The sequence below is a fragment of the Tachyglossus aculeatus genome, chromosome 5, assembly GCF_015852505.1.
Source record: "Tachyglossus aculeatus isolate mTacAcu1 chromosome 5, mTacAcu1.pri, whole genome shotgun sequence".
Lineage (NCBI taxonomy): Eukaryota > Metazoa > Chordata > Mammalia > Monotremata > Tachyglossidae > Tachyglossus > Tachyglossus aculeatus.
The window spans coordinates 7,148,515-7,166,148 of NC_052070.1; the positions used below are offsets into that span (position 1 = coordinate 7,148,515).

At 44.7% G+C, this 17,634-nt stretch overlaps 1 protein-coding gene across 2 annotated transcripts in view; it reads right to left on the reverse strand.

Annotated features, from left to right (window-relative positions):
• Positions 1-17,634, reverse strand: part of GFPT1 (glutamine--fructose-6-phosphate transaminase 1) — a 173,714-nt gene that overhangs the window by 75,836 nt on the left and 80,244 nt on the right. The window contains exons 8-9 of one of the 2 annotated variants that reach the window (XM_038746851.1): positions 12,302-12,381; positions 7,219-7,287 (exon numbers count right to left, since the gene is read on the reverse strand). In XM_038746851.1, coding sequence (XP_038602779.1) covers positions 7,219-7,287; positions 12,302-12,381 — 149 coding nt within the window. The remainder of the gene's footprint in view (positions 1-7,218; positions 7,288-12,301; positions 12,382-17,634) is intronic. The other variant, XM_038746852.1, reaches the window with a different exon arrangement.

Genomic DNA, 17,634 nt, shown 5'->3' on the forward strand with positions numbered 1-17,634 from the left:
AATGAAAAGTGTATACTTAAACTGCTCCGGTATTCCGGAATACCTACACCATTGGCAGGATATACAATACCCTATTTGCACGCACGTACATTTCTATTTACACGACACCTGATTCCGTGAACACGCGTATTCCGTGAACACGCGTAGATGAATCCCTCATCTCTGAATTTGCAAAAATAACACCGAGCGACCCAGCGTACTTGGGTAAGTCTATTTCCCTGAAAATGCGTTCATGCGTTGATGCGTCGCTCCTCTCTGTCTCTGCAAAGCATTAAAGAAGCATTAGAGAAGCAGCGTGGCTCAGCGGAAAGAGCCCGGGCTTTGGAGTCAGAGGTCACGGGTTCAAATCCCGGCCCCGCCAACTGTCAGCTGTGTGACTTTGGGCAAGTCACTTTTGAGTTGCCTCATCTGTAAAATGGGGATGAAGACTGTGAGCCCCCCATGGGACAACCTGATCACCTTGTAACCTTCCCAGCGCTTAGGACAGCGCTGTGCAGTGCACATAGTAAGCGCTTAATAAATGCCATCATTATTATTATTATCATCACTATTATTAAAGAACGACCACCTTAATGGATATTTAAAGCCGTCTCTTCACGTTGGTACTTTTTCCAAAGCAGGAGGAAAGTCGATTAAACCATCATTCCAGTCTCCACTTATTGTGCAGTTCGTAGATCAACTCCGAAAACCGCGGACAAAAAGGGCACCGGGAGCGCGGAGGGTTACTAGAAATAAAATAAATTTTCCGGCCCGACTTTCCAATTCGTGATGAAAACAGGCATGCAAATTTTCCTTCCACGTCTTCAGACTGTTCGCCATCATCGTTTAACGCGCCGCTATTGTTTTCCATGGATCGAGGCCACTTTTTATTCATATGGTTTAGAGGCTAATGTGTTGCAGGTGCAGGGCTGAAAGCATTCTGCCTTATTATTAATAATAATAACTGTGGTATTTGTTAAGCACTTACTACGTGCCAGGAACTGTACTAAGCACTGGGGTGGATACAAGCAAATCTGGAGGAATATAATCCTTGTCCCATGTGGGGGCTCACAGTCTCCAGAGAAGCAGCGGGGCTCAATCAATCAATCAATCGTATTTATTGAGCGCTTACTGGGTGCAGAGCACTGTACTAAGCGCTTGGGAAGTACAAGTCGGCAACATATAGAGACCGTCCCTACCCAACATCATCATCAATCGTATTTATTATTTATTTATTACTCTATTTATTTATTTATTTAACTTTATTTATTTATTTTACTTTATTTATTTATTTTACATTTATTTTACTTGTACATTTCTATCCTATTTATTTAATTTTGTTGGTATGTTTGGTTCTGTTCTCTGTCTCCCCCTTTTAGACTGTGAGCCCACTGTTGGGTAGGGACTGTCTCTATGTGTTGCCAATTTGTACTTCCCAAGCGCTTAGTACAGTGCTCTGCACATAGTAAGCGCTCAATAAATACGATTGATTGATTGATTGATTGATTGAGCGCTTACTATGTGCAGAGCACGGTACTAAGCGCTTGGGAAGTACAAGTCGGCAACATATAGAGATGGTCCCTACCCAACATCATCATCAATCGTATTTATTGAGCGCTTACTGTGTGCCGAGCACTGTACTAAGCCCTTGGGAAGTACAAGTCGGCAACATATAGAGACCGTCCCTACCCAACATCATCATCAATCGTATTTATTGAGCGCTTACTGTGTGCAGAGCACTGGACTAAGCGCTTGGGAAGTCCAAGTTGGCAACATCTAGAGACGGTCCCTACCCAACATCATCATCATCAATCGTATTTATTGAGCGCTTACTGTGTGCAGAGCACTGTACTAAGCGCTTGGGAAGTACAAGTCGGCAACACATAGGGACAGTCCCTACCCAACATCATCATCAATCGTATTTATTGAGCGCTTACTATGTGCAGAGCACTGTACTAAGCGCTTGGGAAGTACAAGTAGGCAACATATAGAGACAGTCCCTACCCAGCAGTGGGCTCACAGTCTAAAAGGGGGAGACAGAGAATAAAACCAAACATACTAACAAAATAAAATAAATAGAGATATACAAGTAAAATAAATAAATAGAGTAATAAATATGTACAAAAATATATACATATATACAGCATATATACTGTGGAGAGCGCCCAGGCTTGGGAGTCAGAGGTCACGGGTTCTAATCCCGGCTCCTCCACTTGTCAGCTGTGTGGCCTTGGGCAAGTTACTTCACTTCTCTGGGCCTCAGTTCCCCCATCTGTCAAATGGGGATGAAGATTGTCAGCCCCCCGTGGAACAACCTGATGACCTTGTATCTACCCCCAGCGCTTAGAACAGTGCTTGGCACGTAGTAAGCAACTTGTACTTCCCAAGCGCTTAGTACACTGCTCTGCACACAGTAAGCGCTCAATAAATACGATTGATTGATTGATTAAGCGCTTAACGAATACCATTATTATCATCCCCATTTTCCAGATGAGGCCACTGAGGCCCAGAGAGGCGAAGTGACTTGCCCAAGGCCCAAGAGCAGACAAGTGGTGGAGCCAGGATTAGAACCCGATTAGAATTAGATGAGGATTATTAGATAAAATTAGAGAAGCAGCTTGGCTCAGTGGAAAGAGCCCGGTCTTTGGAGTCAGAGGTCGTGGGTTCAAATCCCGGCTCTGCCAATTGTCAGCTGTGTGACTTTGGGCAAGTCATTTAACTTCTCTGTGCCTCAGTGACCTCATCTGGAAAATGGGGATTAAGACTGTGAGCCCCCCGTGGGACAACCTGATGGCCTTGTAACCTCCCCAGCGCTTAGAACAGTGCTTTGCACATAGTAAGTGCTTAATAAATGCCATCATTATTATTATTATTATTATAAAATCCTATGTATCTAGTTTGATGGTAGTGACACCTGTCTACTTGTTTTGTTTTGTTGTCTGTCTCCCCCCTTCTAGACTGGGGGCCCGTCGTTGGGTAGAGACCGTCTCTGCTGCAGAACTGTACTTCCCAAGCGCTTAGTCCAGTGCTCTGCACACAGTAAGCGCTCAATAAATCATCATCATCATCCTCATCATCATCAATCGTATTTATTGAGCGCTTACTATGTGCCGAGCACTGTACTAAGCGCTTGGGAAGTCCAAACTGGCAACATCTAGAGACGGTCCCTACCCACCAGTGGGCTCACAGTCTAAAAGGGGGAGACGGAGAACAAAACCAAACATACTAACACAATAAAATAAATAGAATAGATACGTACAAGCAGAATAAATAAATAAACAAATAAATAATAATAATAATAATACAATAATAATAATGAATGTGATTGAATAAATGAATGAACCCATAATAATAATAATAATACAATAATAATAATAAATGTGATTGAATAAATGAATGAACCCATAATAATAATAATAATAATACAATAATAATAATAAATGTGATTGAATAAATGAATGAACCCATGACCTTCTGACTCCCGGGCCGGGGCTCTAGACGCTAGGCCAGACTGCCTTATAGTCTAGATTTTTCCATTTTTCGGGCTTCACAAGGTGCTCGATTCGCTATTTCACGCACACTTAAGGGTTTTCCAAATATCGCCTAAAGCAAGGAGCAGACAAGTGGTGGAGCCGGGATTAGAACCCGATTAGAATTAGATGAGGATTATTCGATAAAATTCTATTTATCTAGTTTGATGGTGCTGACGCCTGTCTCCTTGCTTTGTTTTGTTGTCTGTCTCCCCCCTTCTAGACTCTGAGCCCGTCGTTGGGGAGAGACCGTCTCTGCTGCACAATTGTACTTCCCAAGCGCTTAGTCCAGTGCTCTGCACACAGTAAGCGCTCAATAAATGTGACTAAATAAATGAACGAACCCATGACCTTCTAACTCCCGGGCCGGGGCTCTAGACGCTAGGCCAGACTGCCTTATAGTCTAGATTTTTCCATTTTTCGGGCTTCACAAGGTGCTTGATTCGCTATTTCACATACACTAAGGGTTTTCCAAATATCGCCCAAAGCAAGGAGCAGAGAAGTGATGGAGCTGGGATTAGAACTCGATTAGAATTAGATGAGGATTATTAGATAAAATTCTATTTATCTAGTTTGATGGTACTGACGCCTGTCTACTTGCTTTGTTTTGTTGTCTGTCTCCCCCCTTCTAGACTCTGGGCCCGTCGCTGGGTAGAGACCGTCTCTGCTTCAGAACTGTACTTCCCAAGCGCTTAGTCCAGTGCTCTGCACACAGTAAGCGCTCAATAAATGTGACTGAATAAATGAACGAACCCATGACCTTCTAACTCCCGGGCCGGGGCTCTAGACGCTAGGCCAGACTGCCTTATAGTCTAGATTTTTCCATTTTTCGGGCTTCACAAGGTGCTCGATTCGCTATTTCACACACACTTAAGGGTTTTCCAAATATCGCCTAAAGCAAGGAGCAGACAAGTGGTGGAGCCGGGATTAGAACTCGATTAGAATTAGATGAGGATTATTAGATAAAATTCTATTTATCTAGTTTGATGGTACTGACGCCTGTCTACTTGCTTTGTTTTGTTGTCTGTCTCCCCCCTTCTAGACTCTGGGCCCGTCGTTGGGGAGAGACCGTCTCTGCTGCACAATTGTACTTCCCAAGCGCTTAGTCCAGTGCTCTGCACACAGTAAGCGCTCAATAAATGTGATTGAATAAATGAACGAACCCATGACCTCCGGGCTCTAGGCGCTAGGCCAGACTGCCTTATAGTCTAGATTTTTCCATTTTTCGGGCTTCACAAGGTGCTCGATTCGCTATTTCACACACACTGAAGGGTTTTCCAAATATCGCCTGAAGCAAAGAGCGGTTTCCACTGGGGAAAGGATTTTTCCAAAGGAATTTTCCTCCAGCACGACGATCTTCCGATGACACCTACTGGTTACAGAGTAAGAACTCAATAAGGGTCGGGACTGTCTCTATATGTTGCTAACTTGTACTTCCCAAGCGCTTAGTACAGTGCTCTGCACACAGTAAGCGCTCAATAAACACGACTGAAGGAATACAATGCAGATTTGTACTGCCCAGGCGCTTAGTACAGTGCTCTGCACATAGTAAGCGCTCAATAAATACGACTGAATGAATATGCTGCCGATTTGTACTTCCCAGGCGCTTAGAACAGTGCTCTGCACACAGTAAGCGCTCAATAAATATGACTGAAGGAATACGTTGCCGATTTGTACTGCCCAGGCGCTTAGTACAGTGCTCTGCACACAGTAAGCGCTCAATAAGTACGACAATGAATATGTTGCCGATTTGTACTTCCCAAGCGCTTAGAACAGTGCTCTGCACACAGTAAGTGCTCAATAAGTACGACAATGAATATGTTGCCGATTTGTACTTCCCAAGCGCCTAGAACAGTGCTCTGCACACAGTAAGCGCTCAATAAATACGACTGAATGAATATGTTGCCGATTTGTACTTCCCAAGCGCTTAGAACAGTGCTCTGCACACAGTAAGCGCTCAATAAATACGACTGAATGAATATGTTGCCGATTTGTACTTCCCAGGCGCTTAGCACAGTGCTCTGCACACAGTAAGCACTCAACAAATACGACTGAATGAATACGTTGCTGATTTGTACTGCCCAGGCGCTTAGTACAGTGCTCTGCACACAGTAAGCACTCAATAAATACGAATGAATGAATGAATGAATAAAAAAAACCCTAAAAGTCTGCGTGTTTCAGTTATTTTTAGGAATGGGGATCTTTTTTTTCCCCCACTTGGCTAAGTCGGGAGAAGTGACCCCGAGGAGCATGGCGCAGTGGCTTGCGACCTGGCCTTGGACTAGGGGGGTCATGGGTTCTAATCCCACCAGCATGGCCTAGCGGAAGAGCCCGGGCTTTGGAGTCAGAGGTCATGGGTTCAAATCCTGGCTCCGCCAATTGTCAGCTGTGTGACTTTGGGCAAGTCACTCCACTTCTCTGGGCCTCGGTTCCCTCATCTGTAAAATGGGGATGAAGACTGTGGGCCCCCGGTGGGACAACCTGATCACCCTGAAACCTCTCCAGCGCTTAGAACCCTGCTTTGTTCTCTATACGTTGCCAACTTGTACTTCCCAAGCGCTTAGTACAGTGCTCTGCACACAGTAAGCGCTCAATAAATACTACTGAATGAATGAATGAATGAATGGATGCTTATCCCCCTTCTAGACTGTGAGCCCACTGTTGGGTAGGGACCGTCTCTATATGTTGCCAACTTGTACTTCCCAAGCGCTTAGTACAGTGCTGTGCTGCTCACAGTAAGCGCTCGATAAATACGACGGAATGAATGCTTTTCCCCCTTCTAGACTGTGAGCCTGCTGTTGGGTAGGGACTGTCTCTATATGTTGCCAACTTGAACTTCCCAAGCGCTTAGTACAGTGCTCTGCACACAGTAAGTGCTCAATAAATACCATTGAATGAATGAATGAATGAATGCTTTGCACATAGTAAGAGCTTAATAAATGTTATTATTATTATTATTATCATTATTATGCGTTCTAATCCTGGCTCCGCCACCAGTCAGCTGCGTGACTCTGGGCAAGTTACGTCACTTCTCTGGGCCTCAGTTCCCTCATCTGTCAAATGGGGATGAAGACTGCGAGCCCCAAGTGGGACAACCTGATCACCTTACATCTCCCCCAGCGTCTAAAACAGTGCTAGGCACATATTAAGCGTTTAACAAATACCACCATTATTATTATTGTCCGCTGTGCGACCTTGGGCAACTCCTTTTACTCCTCTACGCTTCAGTTCCCTCCTCTGTAAAATGAGGATTGAGACTGTGAGCTCCCCGTGGGACAGGGACTGTGTCCAACCGACTTGCTCGTGCTCACCCCAGCGCTTAGTACAGTGCTTACCCTATAGAATAGGCACTTAACAAATATTATTACTAGTAATAAAGCACGTTGGAAGAATCTTGACACAATCCGGAAATCACCAAATCAAAAATTCGTTTATACGACGCTTCGGGGTGACACTGAACAGAAATGCACAACCCGTTGTGGGCAGGGAATGCCTCTCCTTGCTGCCGAATTGTACTTTCCAAGCACTCAGTACAGTGCTCTGCACACGGTAAGTGCTCAATAAATACGACTGAATGAATGAAGCGGGCCTATAGTCTTTTTTCTTTCCTTTAGACTGCAATAGCGACACGTAAATGATGCGGTGTTCAGTTTCCTTATCATTTCTTCCCCCTCCTTCTTTTAAAAAGAGAATTTGAGCATTAAGGTACACGTGAAGAAGGCATCTTCTTCTTGTTCTATGGATATTCCATCCATAGAATGATCAATAGTTTGTAAGGCTGAAAGTGCAATATAGAAAAAAAAAAACACTTCAGAAGTGAACGGTAGAACTAAATATAGAAATAGTTAATTAAACACAGGAAGCAATTCTAAGAGTCAAACGGCAATAAATTGGAGAAACATCCGCTAAAACTGGGTAAATTATTCCGAACAAGACCGCCCTAAAAATGCCGTCCTGACACCGCTATCTTCACGGGACACTCTGCCACAGCGTGGCTTGGTGGGAAGAGCCCGGGCTTGGGAGTCGGGGGTCGTGGGTTCGAATCCTGACTCCGCCACTTGTCTGCTGTGTGACCCCGGGCAAGTCGCTTCACTTCTCTGCGCCGCGGTGACCTCCACTTTAAATGGGGAGGAAGAACGTGAGTCCCACGTGGGACCACCACCACAGCTGGGTAGGGACTGTCTCTATGTGATGCCAATTTGTACTTCCCAAGCGCTTAGTACAGTGCTCTGCACATAGTAAGCGCTCAATAAATACGATTGATTGATTGATTGACCACCTGATGACCTTGTATCTACCCCAGCCCTTAGAACATCATCATCATCATCATCAATCGTATTTATTGAGCGCTTCCTGTGTGCAGAGCACTGTACTAAGCACTTGGGAAGTACAAATTGGCAACATATAGAGACAGTCCCTACCCAACAGTAGGGCTCACAGTCTAAAAGGGGGAGACGGAGAACAAAACCAAACAGACTAACAAAATAAAATCAATAGAATAGATAGGTACAAGTAAAATAAATAAATAAATAGAGTAATAAATATGTACAAACATATATACAGGTATATATAATGTATATTATGGCACATAATAAGTGCTAAACAAATACCATCATTATTATTATTATTATTACATGGGGAGACTGACATTGATAGAGATAAATGATGGATACGGTCACGAGTGTCGTTGGGCTGAGGGGGTGGTGAAAAACGGGAGCAAATTCAAGTGCAAGGAAGACACAGAAAGGAATCGGTACGATTTGTTGTCAAAGTGTGCTTTCCAAACGCTTAGTACAGTGCTTTACACACAGTAAGTGCTCAATAAATAAGACTGAACATATCTATTCTATTTATTTTATTTTGTTAGTATGTTTGGTTTTGTTCTCTGTCTCCCCCTTTTAGACTGTGAGCCCACTGTTGGGTAGGGACTGTCTCTATGTGCTGCCAATTTGTACTTCCCCAGCGCTTAGTACAGTGCTCTGCACATAGTAAGCGCTCAATAAATACGATTGATGATGATGATGATGAATGGAAGGAGGGTCTCCCATGGGGCCTAATTCATGACTTGCAAAGTTAACCTCCCCGGCGCTCAGAACAGTGCTTTGCACATAGTAAGCGCTTAATAAATGCCATCATTATTATTAAATCCATGCTCTGCCACTTGTCAGCTGTGTGACTTTGGGCAAGTCACTTCACTTCTCTGGGCCTCAGTTCCCTCATCTGTAAAATGGGGATTCAGACTGTGAGCCCCCTGTGGGACAACCTGATCACCTTGTAACCTCCTCAGCGCTTAGAACAGTGCTTTGCACATAGTAAGTGCTTAATAAATGCCTTCATTATTATTATTATTATTGGCCCTGAAATAGAGAAACAATTGCAACATTTTGTAAGGGGAACAAGGCAATAATGGAGAAGAAAAGCCAAGTCACTTCACTTCTCTGTGCCTCAGTTATCTCATCTGTAAAACGGACATAAATTGCAACATTTTGTAATGGGAACAAGGCAATAATGGAGAATTATGATGGCACTTATTAAGCACTTACTATGTGCAAAGCACTGTTCTAAGCGCTGGGGGAGATACAAGGCGATCAGCTTGTCCCATGGGGGGCTCACAGTCTTCATCCCCATTTTACAGATGAGGGAACTGAGGCACAGAGAACTGAAGTGACTTGCCCAAAGTCACACAGCTGACAAGTGGGGGAGCCGGGATTTGAACCCATGACCTCTCACTCCAAAGCTCAGGCTCTTTCCACTGAGCCACGCTGCTTCTCAAATGGAGAAGAAAAGCCAAGTCACTTCACTTCTCTGTGCCTCAGTTATCTCATCTGTAAAATGGGGATTAAGACCGTGAGCTCCACGTGGGACAACCTGATGACCTTAAGTGCTTAGAACAGTGCTTTGCACATAGTAAGCGCTTAATAAACGTCATCATTATGTTATATGTATATATGTTTGTTATATGTATATGTTTGTTATATGTATATGTTTGTTATATGTATATGTTTGTACATTTTTTTTACTCTATTTATTTATTTTATTTGTACATATCTATTCTATTTATTTTATTTTGTTAGTATGTTTGGTTTTGTTCTCTGTCTCCCCCTTTTAGACTGTGAGCCCACTGTTGGGTAGGGACTGTCTCTATATGTTGCCGATTTGTAGTTCCCAAGCGCTTAGTACAGTGCTCTGCCCATAGTAAGCGCTCAATAAATACGATTGATGATGATGATGATGATGATCATTATTATTAAGTGGTTCGGCATCCAGATTCATTCAGTTGTATTTACTGAGCATTTACCGTGTGCAGAGCACTACACTAAGCGCCTTGGAGAGGACAATGTAACAATAAATAGGCACATTCCCCGTCCACAACGAGTTTACAGCCTAGAGGATCAACTCCATACACATTTTCCAACTCCTGTTCATGGAGGATGGGATACACGCCTACCAACTGTTACCTCGGACTCTTCCAGGCGCTTAGTACAGTGCTCTGCACACAGCCGGCGCTCAATCCATACCCCTGATCGAAAAGAAAGGATTTTACCTGTCCCTGAAATCACAGCAACTTCCCCTTCTTAGACTGTGAGCCGGCTGTTGGGTAGGGACCGTCTCTAGATGTTGCCAACTTGGACTCCCCAAGCGCTTAGTACAGTGCTCTGCACACAGTGAGCGCTCAATAAATACAACCGAATGAATAAATGAAAGGAAGAAGATCCTTGCATGTCATCTTGAACGACTATTCCCTGGACATACATAGTTGAGGGGAAACTTGGATTTTTCTTTTAGACTGTGAGCCCGCTGTTGGGTAGGGACCGTCTCTAGATGTTGCCAACTTGGACTCCCCAAGCGCTTAGTACAGTGCTCTGCACACAGTAAGCGCTCAATAAATACGACCGAATGAATGAATGAATGAATGAATGAAAGGAAGAAGATCCTCGCTTGTTATCTTGAAAGACTATTCCCTGGACACACATAGTTGAGGGGAAACTTGGATTTTTCTTTTAGACTGTGAGCCCACTGTTGGGTAGGGACCGTCTCTAGATGTTGCCAACTTGGACTCCCCAAGCGCTTAGTACAGTGCTCTGCACACAGTAAGCGCTCAATAAATACGACCGAATGAATGAATGAATGAAAGGAAGAAGATCCTCGCATGTCATCTTGAACGACTATTCCCTGGACATACATAGTTGAGGGGAAACTTGGATTTTTCTTTTAGACTGTGAGCCCGCTGTTGGGTAGGGACCGTCTCTATATGTTGCCAACTTGGACTTCCTAAGCGCTTAGTACAGTGCTCTGCACACAGTAAGCGCTCAATAAATACGACCGAATGAATGAATGAATGAAAGGAAGAAGATCCTTGCATGTCATCTTGAACGACTATTCCCTGGACATACATAGTTAAGGGGAAACTTGGATTTTTCTTTTAGACTGTGAGCCCGCTGTTGGGTAGGGACCGTCTCTATATGTTGCCAACTTGGACTTCCTAAGCGCTTAGTACAGTGCTCTGCACACAGTAAGCGCTCAATAAATACGACCGAATGAATAAATGAATGAATGAAAGGAAGAAGATCCTCGCATGTCATCTTGAAAGACTATTCCCTGGACATACATAGTTGAGGGGAACTTGAATTTTTCTTTTAGACTGGGAGCCCACTGTTGGGTAGGGACCGTCTCTAGATGTTGCCGACTTGGACTCCCCAAGCGCTTAGTACAGTGCTCTGCACACAGTAAGCGCTCAATAAATACAACCGAATGAATGAAAGGAAGAAGATCCTTGCATGTCATCTTGAACGACTATTCCCTGGACATACATAGTTGAGGGGAAACTTGGATTTTTCTTTTAGACTGTGAGCCCGCTGTTGGGTAGGGACCGTCTCTAGATGTTGCCAACTTGGACTCCCCAAGCGCTTAGTACAGTGCTCTGCACACAGTAAGCGCTCAATAAATACAACCAAATGAATGAATGAATGAAAGGAAGAAGATCCTCGCATGTCATCTTGAACGACTATTCCCTGGACATACATAGTTGAGGGGAAACTTGGATTTTTCTTTTAGACTGGGAGCCCACTGTTGGGTAGGGACCGTCTCTAGATGTTGCCGACTTGGACTCCCCAAGCGCTTAGTACAGTGCTCTGCACACAGTAAGCGCTCAATAAATACAACCGAATGAATGAATGAATGAATGAATGAATGAATGAAAGGAAGAAGATCCTCGCTTGTTATATTGAAAGACTATTCCCTGGACGTACATAGTTGAGGGGAAACTTGGATTTTTCTTTTAGACTGTGAGCCCACTGTTGGGTAGGGACCGTCTCTAGATGTTGCCAACTTGGACTCCCCAAGCGCTTAGTACAGTGCTCTGCACACAGTAAGCGCTCAATAAATACAACCGAATGAATGAATGAATGAATGAATGAAAGGAAGAAGATCCTCGCTTATTATCTTGAAAGACTATTCCCTGGACATACATAGTTGAGGGGAAACTTGGATTTTTCTTTTAGACTGTGAGCCCACTGTTGGGTAGGGACTGCCTCTATATGTTGCCAATTTGTACTTCCCAAGCGCTCAGTACAGTGCTCTGCACATAGTAAGCGCTCAATAAATACGATTGATGATGATGATGATGATTTTTCCAAACGCACGTCCAGGGAATATTCCACTGTTTCCGTTAAGGTGGCAGGAAGATGGAACCGTTATCCAACCCGGCGCTTAGGACAGTGCCTGGCACATAGTAAGCACGTAACAATACCACGATGATGATGATGATGACTATTATTATTATTTTATTTTACCTGTTCGGTACAAGATCGGGATGTGGTCAGTGGAGAGCTTGTGTTCGCTGCGAACCCCAATCAACAGGGGGCTTCCCCGCCTGCGGATGGAAAAAATAAAACAATCAATCAATCGCTCGAGAAACAGCCGGGAGGACCTGGGTTCTAATCCCCGTTCTGCCACATTTCTGCTGCGTGACCTTGGGCAAATCACTTCACTCCTCTGGGACTCAGTGCCCTCAGCTGTAAAATGGGGGTCAAAAGTGTGAGCCTAATGTGGGACAGAGGATGTTTCTAACCTAGCTTGGATCCCCCCGAGCGCTTAGAACAGTGCTTGGCACATAGTAGGCACTTAACAAGTACCATAATTATTATTACTATTATTATCTCTCTCCCCCTCTGGACTGTAAGCTCATTGTGGGCAGGGAAGGTGTCTGTTTATTGTCATATTGTACTCTCCCAAGCACTTAGTACAGTACTTCCCGAGCGCTTAGTACAGTGCTCTGAACACAGTAAGCGCTCAATAAATACGACTGAATGAATGAATGCTCTGCCACAGTAAGCGCTTAACAAGTACCATAATTATTATTACTATTATTATCTCTCTCTCCTCCAGACTGTAAGCTCGTTGTGGGCAGGGAAGGTGTCTGTTTATTGTCATATTGTACTCTCCCAAGCACTTAGTACAGTACTTCCCGAGCGCTTAGTACAGTGCTCTGAACACAGTAAGCGCTCAATAAATACGACTGAATGAATGAATGCTCTGCCACAGTAAGCGCTTAACAAGTACCATAATTATTATTACTATTATTATCTCTCCTCTAGACTGTAAGCTCGTTGTGGGCAGGAAAGGTGTCTGTTTATTGTCATATTGTACTCTCCCAAGCACTTAGTACAGTACTTCCCGAGCGCTTAGTACAGTGCTCCGCACACAGTAAGCGCTCAATAAATACGACTGAATGAATGAATGCTCTGCCACAGTAAGCGCTTAACAAGTACCATAATTATTATTACTATTATTATCTCTCCTCTAGATTGTAAGCTCGTTGTGGGCAGGGAAGTTGTCTGTTTATTGTCATATTGTACTCTCCCAAGCACTTAGTACAGTACTTCCCGAGCGCTTAGTACAGTGCTCTGAACACAGTAAGCGCTCAATAAATACGACTGAATGAATGAATGCTCTGCCACAGTAAGCGCTTAACAAGTACCATAATTATTATTACTATTATTATCTCTCCTCTAGACTGTAAGCTCGTTGTGGGCAGGAAAGGTGTCTGTTTATTGTCATGTTGTACTCTCCCAAGCACTTAGTACAGTACTTCCCGAGCGCTTAGTACAGTGCTCCGCACACAGTAAGCGCTCAATAAATACGACTGAATGAATGAATGCTCTGCCACAGTAAGCGCTTAACAAGTACCATAATTATTATTACTATTATTATCTCTCCTCTAGATTGTAAGCTCGTTGTGGGCAGGGAAGGTGTCTGTTTATTGTCATATTGTACTCTCCCAAGCACTTAGTACAGTACTTCCCGAGCGCTTAGTACAGTGCTCTGAACACAGTAAGCGCTCAATAAATACGACTGAATGAATGAATGCTCTGCCACAGTAAGCGCTTAACAAGTACCATAATTATTATTACTATTATTATCTCTCTCTCCTCCAGACTGTAAGCTCGTTGTGGGCAGGGAAGGTGTCTGTTTATTGTCATATTGTACTCTCCCAAGCACTTAGTACAGTACTTCCCGAGCGCTTAGTACAGTGCTCTGAACACAGTAAGCGCTCAATAAATACGACTGAATGAATGAATGCTCTGCCACAGTAAGCGCTTAACAAGTACCATAATTATTACTACTATTATTATCTCTCCTCTAGACTGTAAGCTCGTTGTGGGCAGGAAAGGTGTCTGTTTATTGTCATGTTGTACTCTCCCAAGCACTTAGTACAGTACTTCCCGAGCGCTTAGTACAGTGCTCCGCACACAGTAAGCGCTCAATAAGTACCATTGAATGAATGAATGAATGCTCTGCACACAGTAAGCGCTTAACAAGTACCATAATTATTATTACTATTATTATCTCTCCTCTAGACTGTAAGCTCGTTGTGGGCAGGGAAGGTGTCTGTTTATTGTCGTTCTTTACCCTCCCAGGCGCTTAGTACTGTGCTCTGCACACAGTAAGCTCTCAATAAATACAACTGACCGATTGAATTACTTACTGAGCGCTTTCTGCGTGCAGGGCACTGTACTAAGAGCCTGAACAAGATGGAAACAGTCTTTTAGACTGTGAGCCCACTGTTGGGTAGGGACTGTCTCCAGATGTTGCCAAGTTGGACTTCCCAAGCGCTTAGTACAGTGCTCTGCACACAGGAAGCGCTCAATAAATACGATTGATTGATTGATTAGTACAGTGCTCTGCACACAGTAAGCGCTCAATAAATACGATTGATTGATTGATTGGAAACAGCAGTTTCAAAGAGGTAACTTCAGTGCCTCCATTTTATTCCGGTGGAGCAACTTTCTTCAAAAAACGTTAAAAATTTAAGACACGCTAACTCAGGCACGCTAACCGGTCTCTCCAAAAGGAAAAAGTAGGCGGGATCGGAATAATAATGATGGTATTTGTTAAGCGCTTACTATGTGCCCAGCACTGCTCTGAGCGCCGACGAAGATACCAGGTAATCAGGTTGTCGCGCAGTCTTCATCCCCATTTTACAGATGAGGGAGCTGAGGCACAGAGAAGTGACTTGCCCAAGGTCACTCGGTGGACAAGCGGCGGAGCTGGGATTAGAAGCAGCTAGAGAAGCAGCGTGGCTCAGTGGGAAAGAGCCCGGGTTTTGGAGTCAGAGGTCACGGGTTCAAATCCCGGCTCCACCACTTGTCAGCTGTGTGACCTTGGGCAAGTCACTTCACTTCTCTGGGCCTCAGTTCCCTCATCTGTCAAATGGGGATGAAGACTGTGAGCCCCACGTGGGACAACCTCATCACTTTGTATCCCCCCAGCGCTTAGAACAAGTGCTTTGCACCTAGTAAGCGCTTAATAAATGCCATCATCATCATCATCATCATCATTAGAACCCACGACTTCTCCCAAGCCCGGGCTCAGTAGCCACCCCAGCGCTTAGTATATGGTCTGCACATAGTAAGCGCTCAATAAATACGATTGATGATGATGAGAAGCAGCGTGGCTCAGTGGTAAAAGAGCCCGGGTTTTGGAGTCAGAGGTCATGGGTTCAAATCCCGGCTCCACCACTTGTCAGCTGTGTGACCTTGGGCAAGTCACTTCACTTCTCTGGGCCTCAGTTCCCTCATCTGTAAAATGGGGATGAAGACTGTGAGCCCCACGTGGGACAACCTCATCACTTTGTATCCCCCCAGCGCTTAGAACAAGTGCTTTGCACCTAGTAAGCGCTTAATAAATGCCATCATCATCATCATCATCATCATTAGAACCCACGACTTCTCCCAAGCCCGGGTTTAGTAGCCACCCCAGCGCTTAGTATATGGTTTGCACATAGTAAGCGCTCAATAAATACGATTGATGATGATGAGAAGCAGCGTGGCTCAGTGGTAAAAGAGCCCGGGCTTTGGAGTCAGAGGTCATGGGTTCAAATTCCGGCTCCGCCAACTGCCAGCTGTGCGACTTTGGGCAAGTCACTTCACTTCTCTGGGCCTCAGTTCCCTCATCTGTAAAATGGGGATGAAGACTGTGAGCCCCACGTGGGACAACCTCATCACTTTGTATCCCCCCAGCGCTTAGAACAAGTGCTTTGCACCTAGTAAGCGCTTAATAAATGCCATCATCATCATCATCATCAGAACCCACGACTTCTCCCAAGCCCGGGCTTAGTAGCCACCCCAGCGCTTAGTATACGGTCTGCACATAGTAAGCGCTCAATAAATACGATTGATGATGATGAGAAGCAGCGTGGCTCAGTGGTAAAAGAGCCCGGGCTTTGGAGTCAGAGGTCATGGGTTCAAATCCCGGCTCCGCCAACTGCCAGCTGTGCGACTTTGGGCAAGTCACTTCACTTCTCTGGGCCTCAGTTCCCTCATCTGTAAAATGGGGATGAAGACTGTGAGCCCCACGTGGGACAACCTCATCACTTTGTATCCCCCCAGCGCTTAGAACAAGTGCTTTGCACCTAGTAAGCGCTTAATAAATGCCATCATCATCATCATTAGAACCCACGACTTCTCCCAAGCCCGGGTTTAGTAGCCACCCCAGCGCTTAGTATATGGTCTGCACATAGTAAGCGCTCAATAAATACGATTGATGATGATGAGAAGCAGCGTGGCTCAGTGGTAAAAGAGCCCAGGCTTTGGAGTCAGAGGTCACGGGTTCAAATCCCGGCTCCGCCAACTGCCAGCTGTGCGACTTTGGGCAAGTCACTTCACTTCTCTGGGCCTCAGTTACCTCATCTGTCAAATGGGGATGAAGACTGTGAGCCCCCCGTGGGACAACCTGATCACCTTGTAACTTCCCCAGAGCTTACAACAGTGCTTTGCACATAGTAAGCGCTTAATAAATGCCATCATCATCATCATCATATGTCTGGCACACATTAAGCGCTTAACAAACACCACAATTATTATGATTAGTATCTGGACCTCAACTTTCCCCTCACAAATTCATTCATTCAATCGTATTTATTGAGCACTTACTGTGTGCGGAGCACTGTACTAAGCGCTTGGGTAGTACAAATATCAAGGAAAGTGGAGCGTGGCTAAGTGAGTAGAGCCTGGGCGTCAGAAGGACCTGAGTTCTAATCCCGGCTCCAAAACCCGTCTACTGTCTGACCAAGGGCAAATCATTCCGCTTCTCCGTGCCTCAGTTCCCTCATCTGAAAAAAGGGGATTAAGACTGTGAGCACCATGTGGGACAGGGATTGTGTCCAACCAATCAATCTCCTTGTATCTGCCCCAGTGCTTAGTACAGTGCCTGGCACATAGTAAGTGCTTAAATTCATTCATTTCATTCAGTCGTATTTATTGGGCGCTTACTGTGTGCAGAGCACTGTACTAAGCGCTTGGGAAGTACAAGGTGGCAACCTATAGAGACGGTCCCTACCCAACAGTGGGCTCACAGTCTAGAAGAGGGAGACAGACAACGAAACATATTAACAAAATAAAATAAATAGAATAAATATGTACAGCGTGGCTCAGTGGAAAGAGCCCGGGCTTTGGAGTCAGAGGTCCGGGGTTCAAATTCCGGCTCCGCCAACTGTCAGCTGGGTGACTTTGGGCAAGTCACTTAACTTCTCTGGGCCTCAGTTACCTCATCTGTAAAATGGGGATGAAGAATGTGACCCCCCTGTGGGACAACCTGATTACCTTGTATCCCCCCAGCGCTTAGA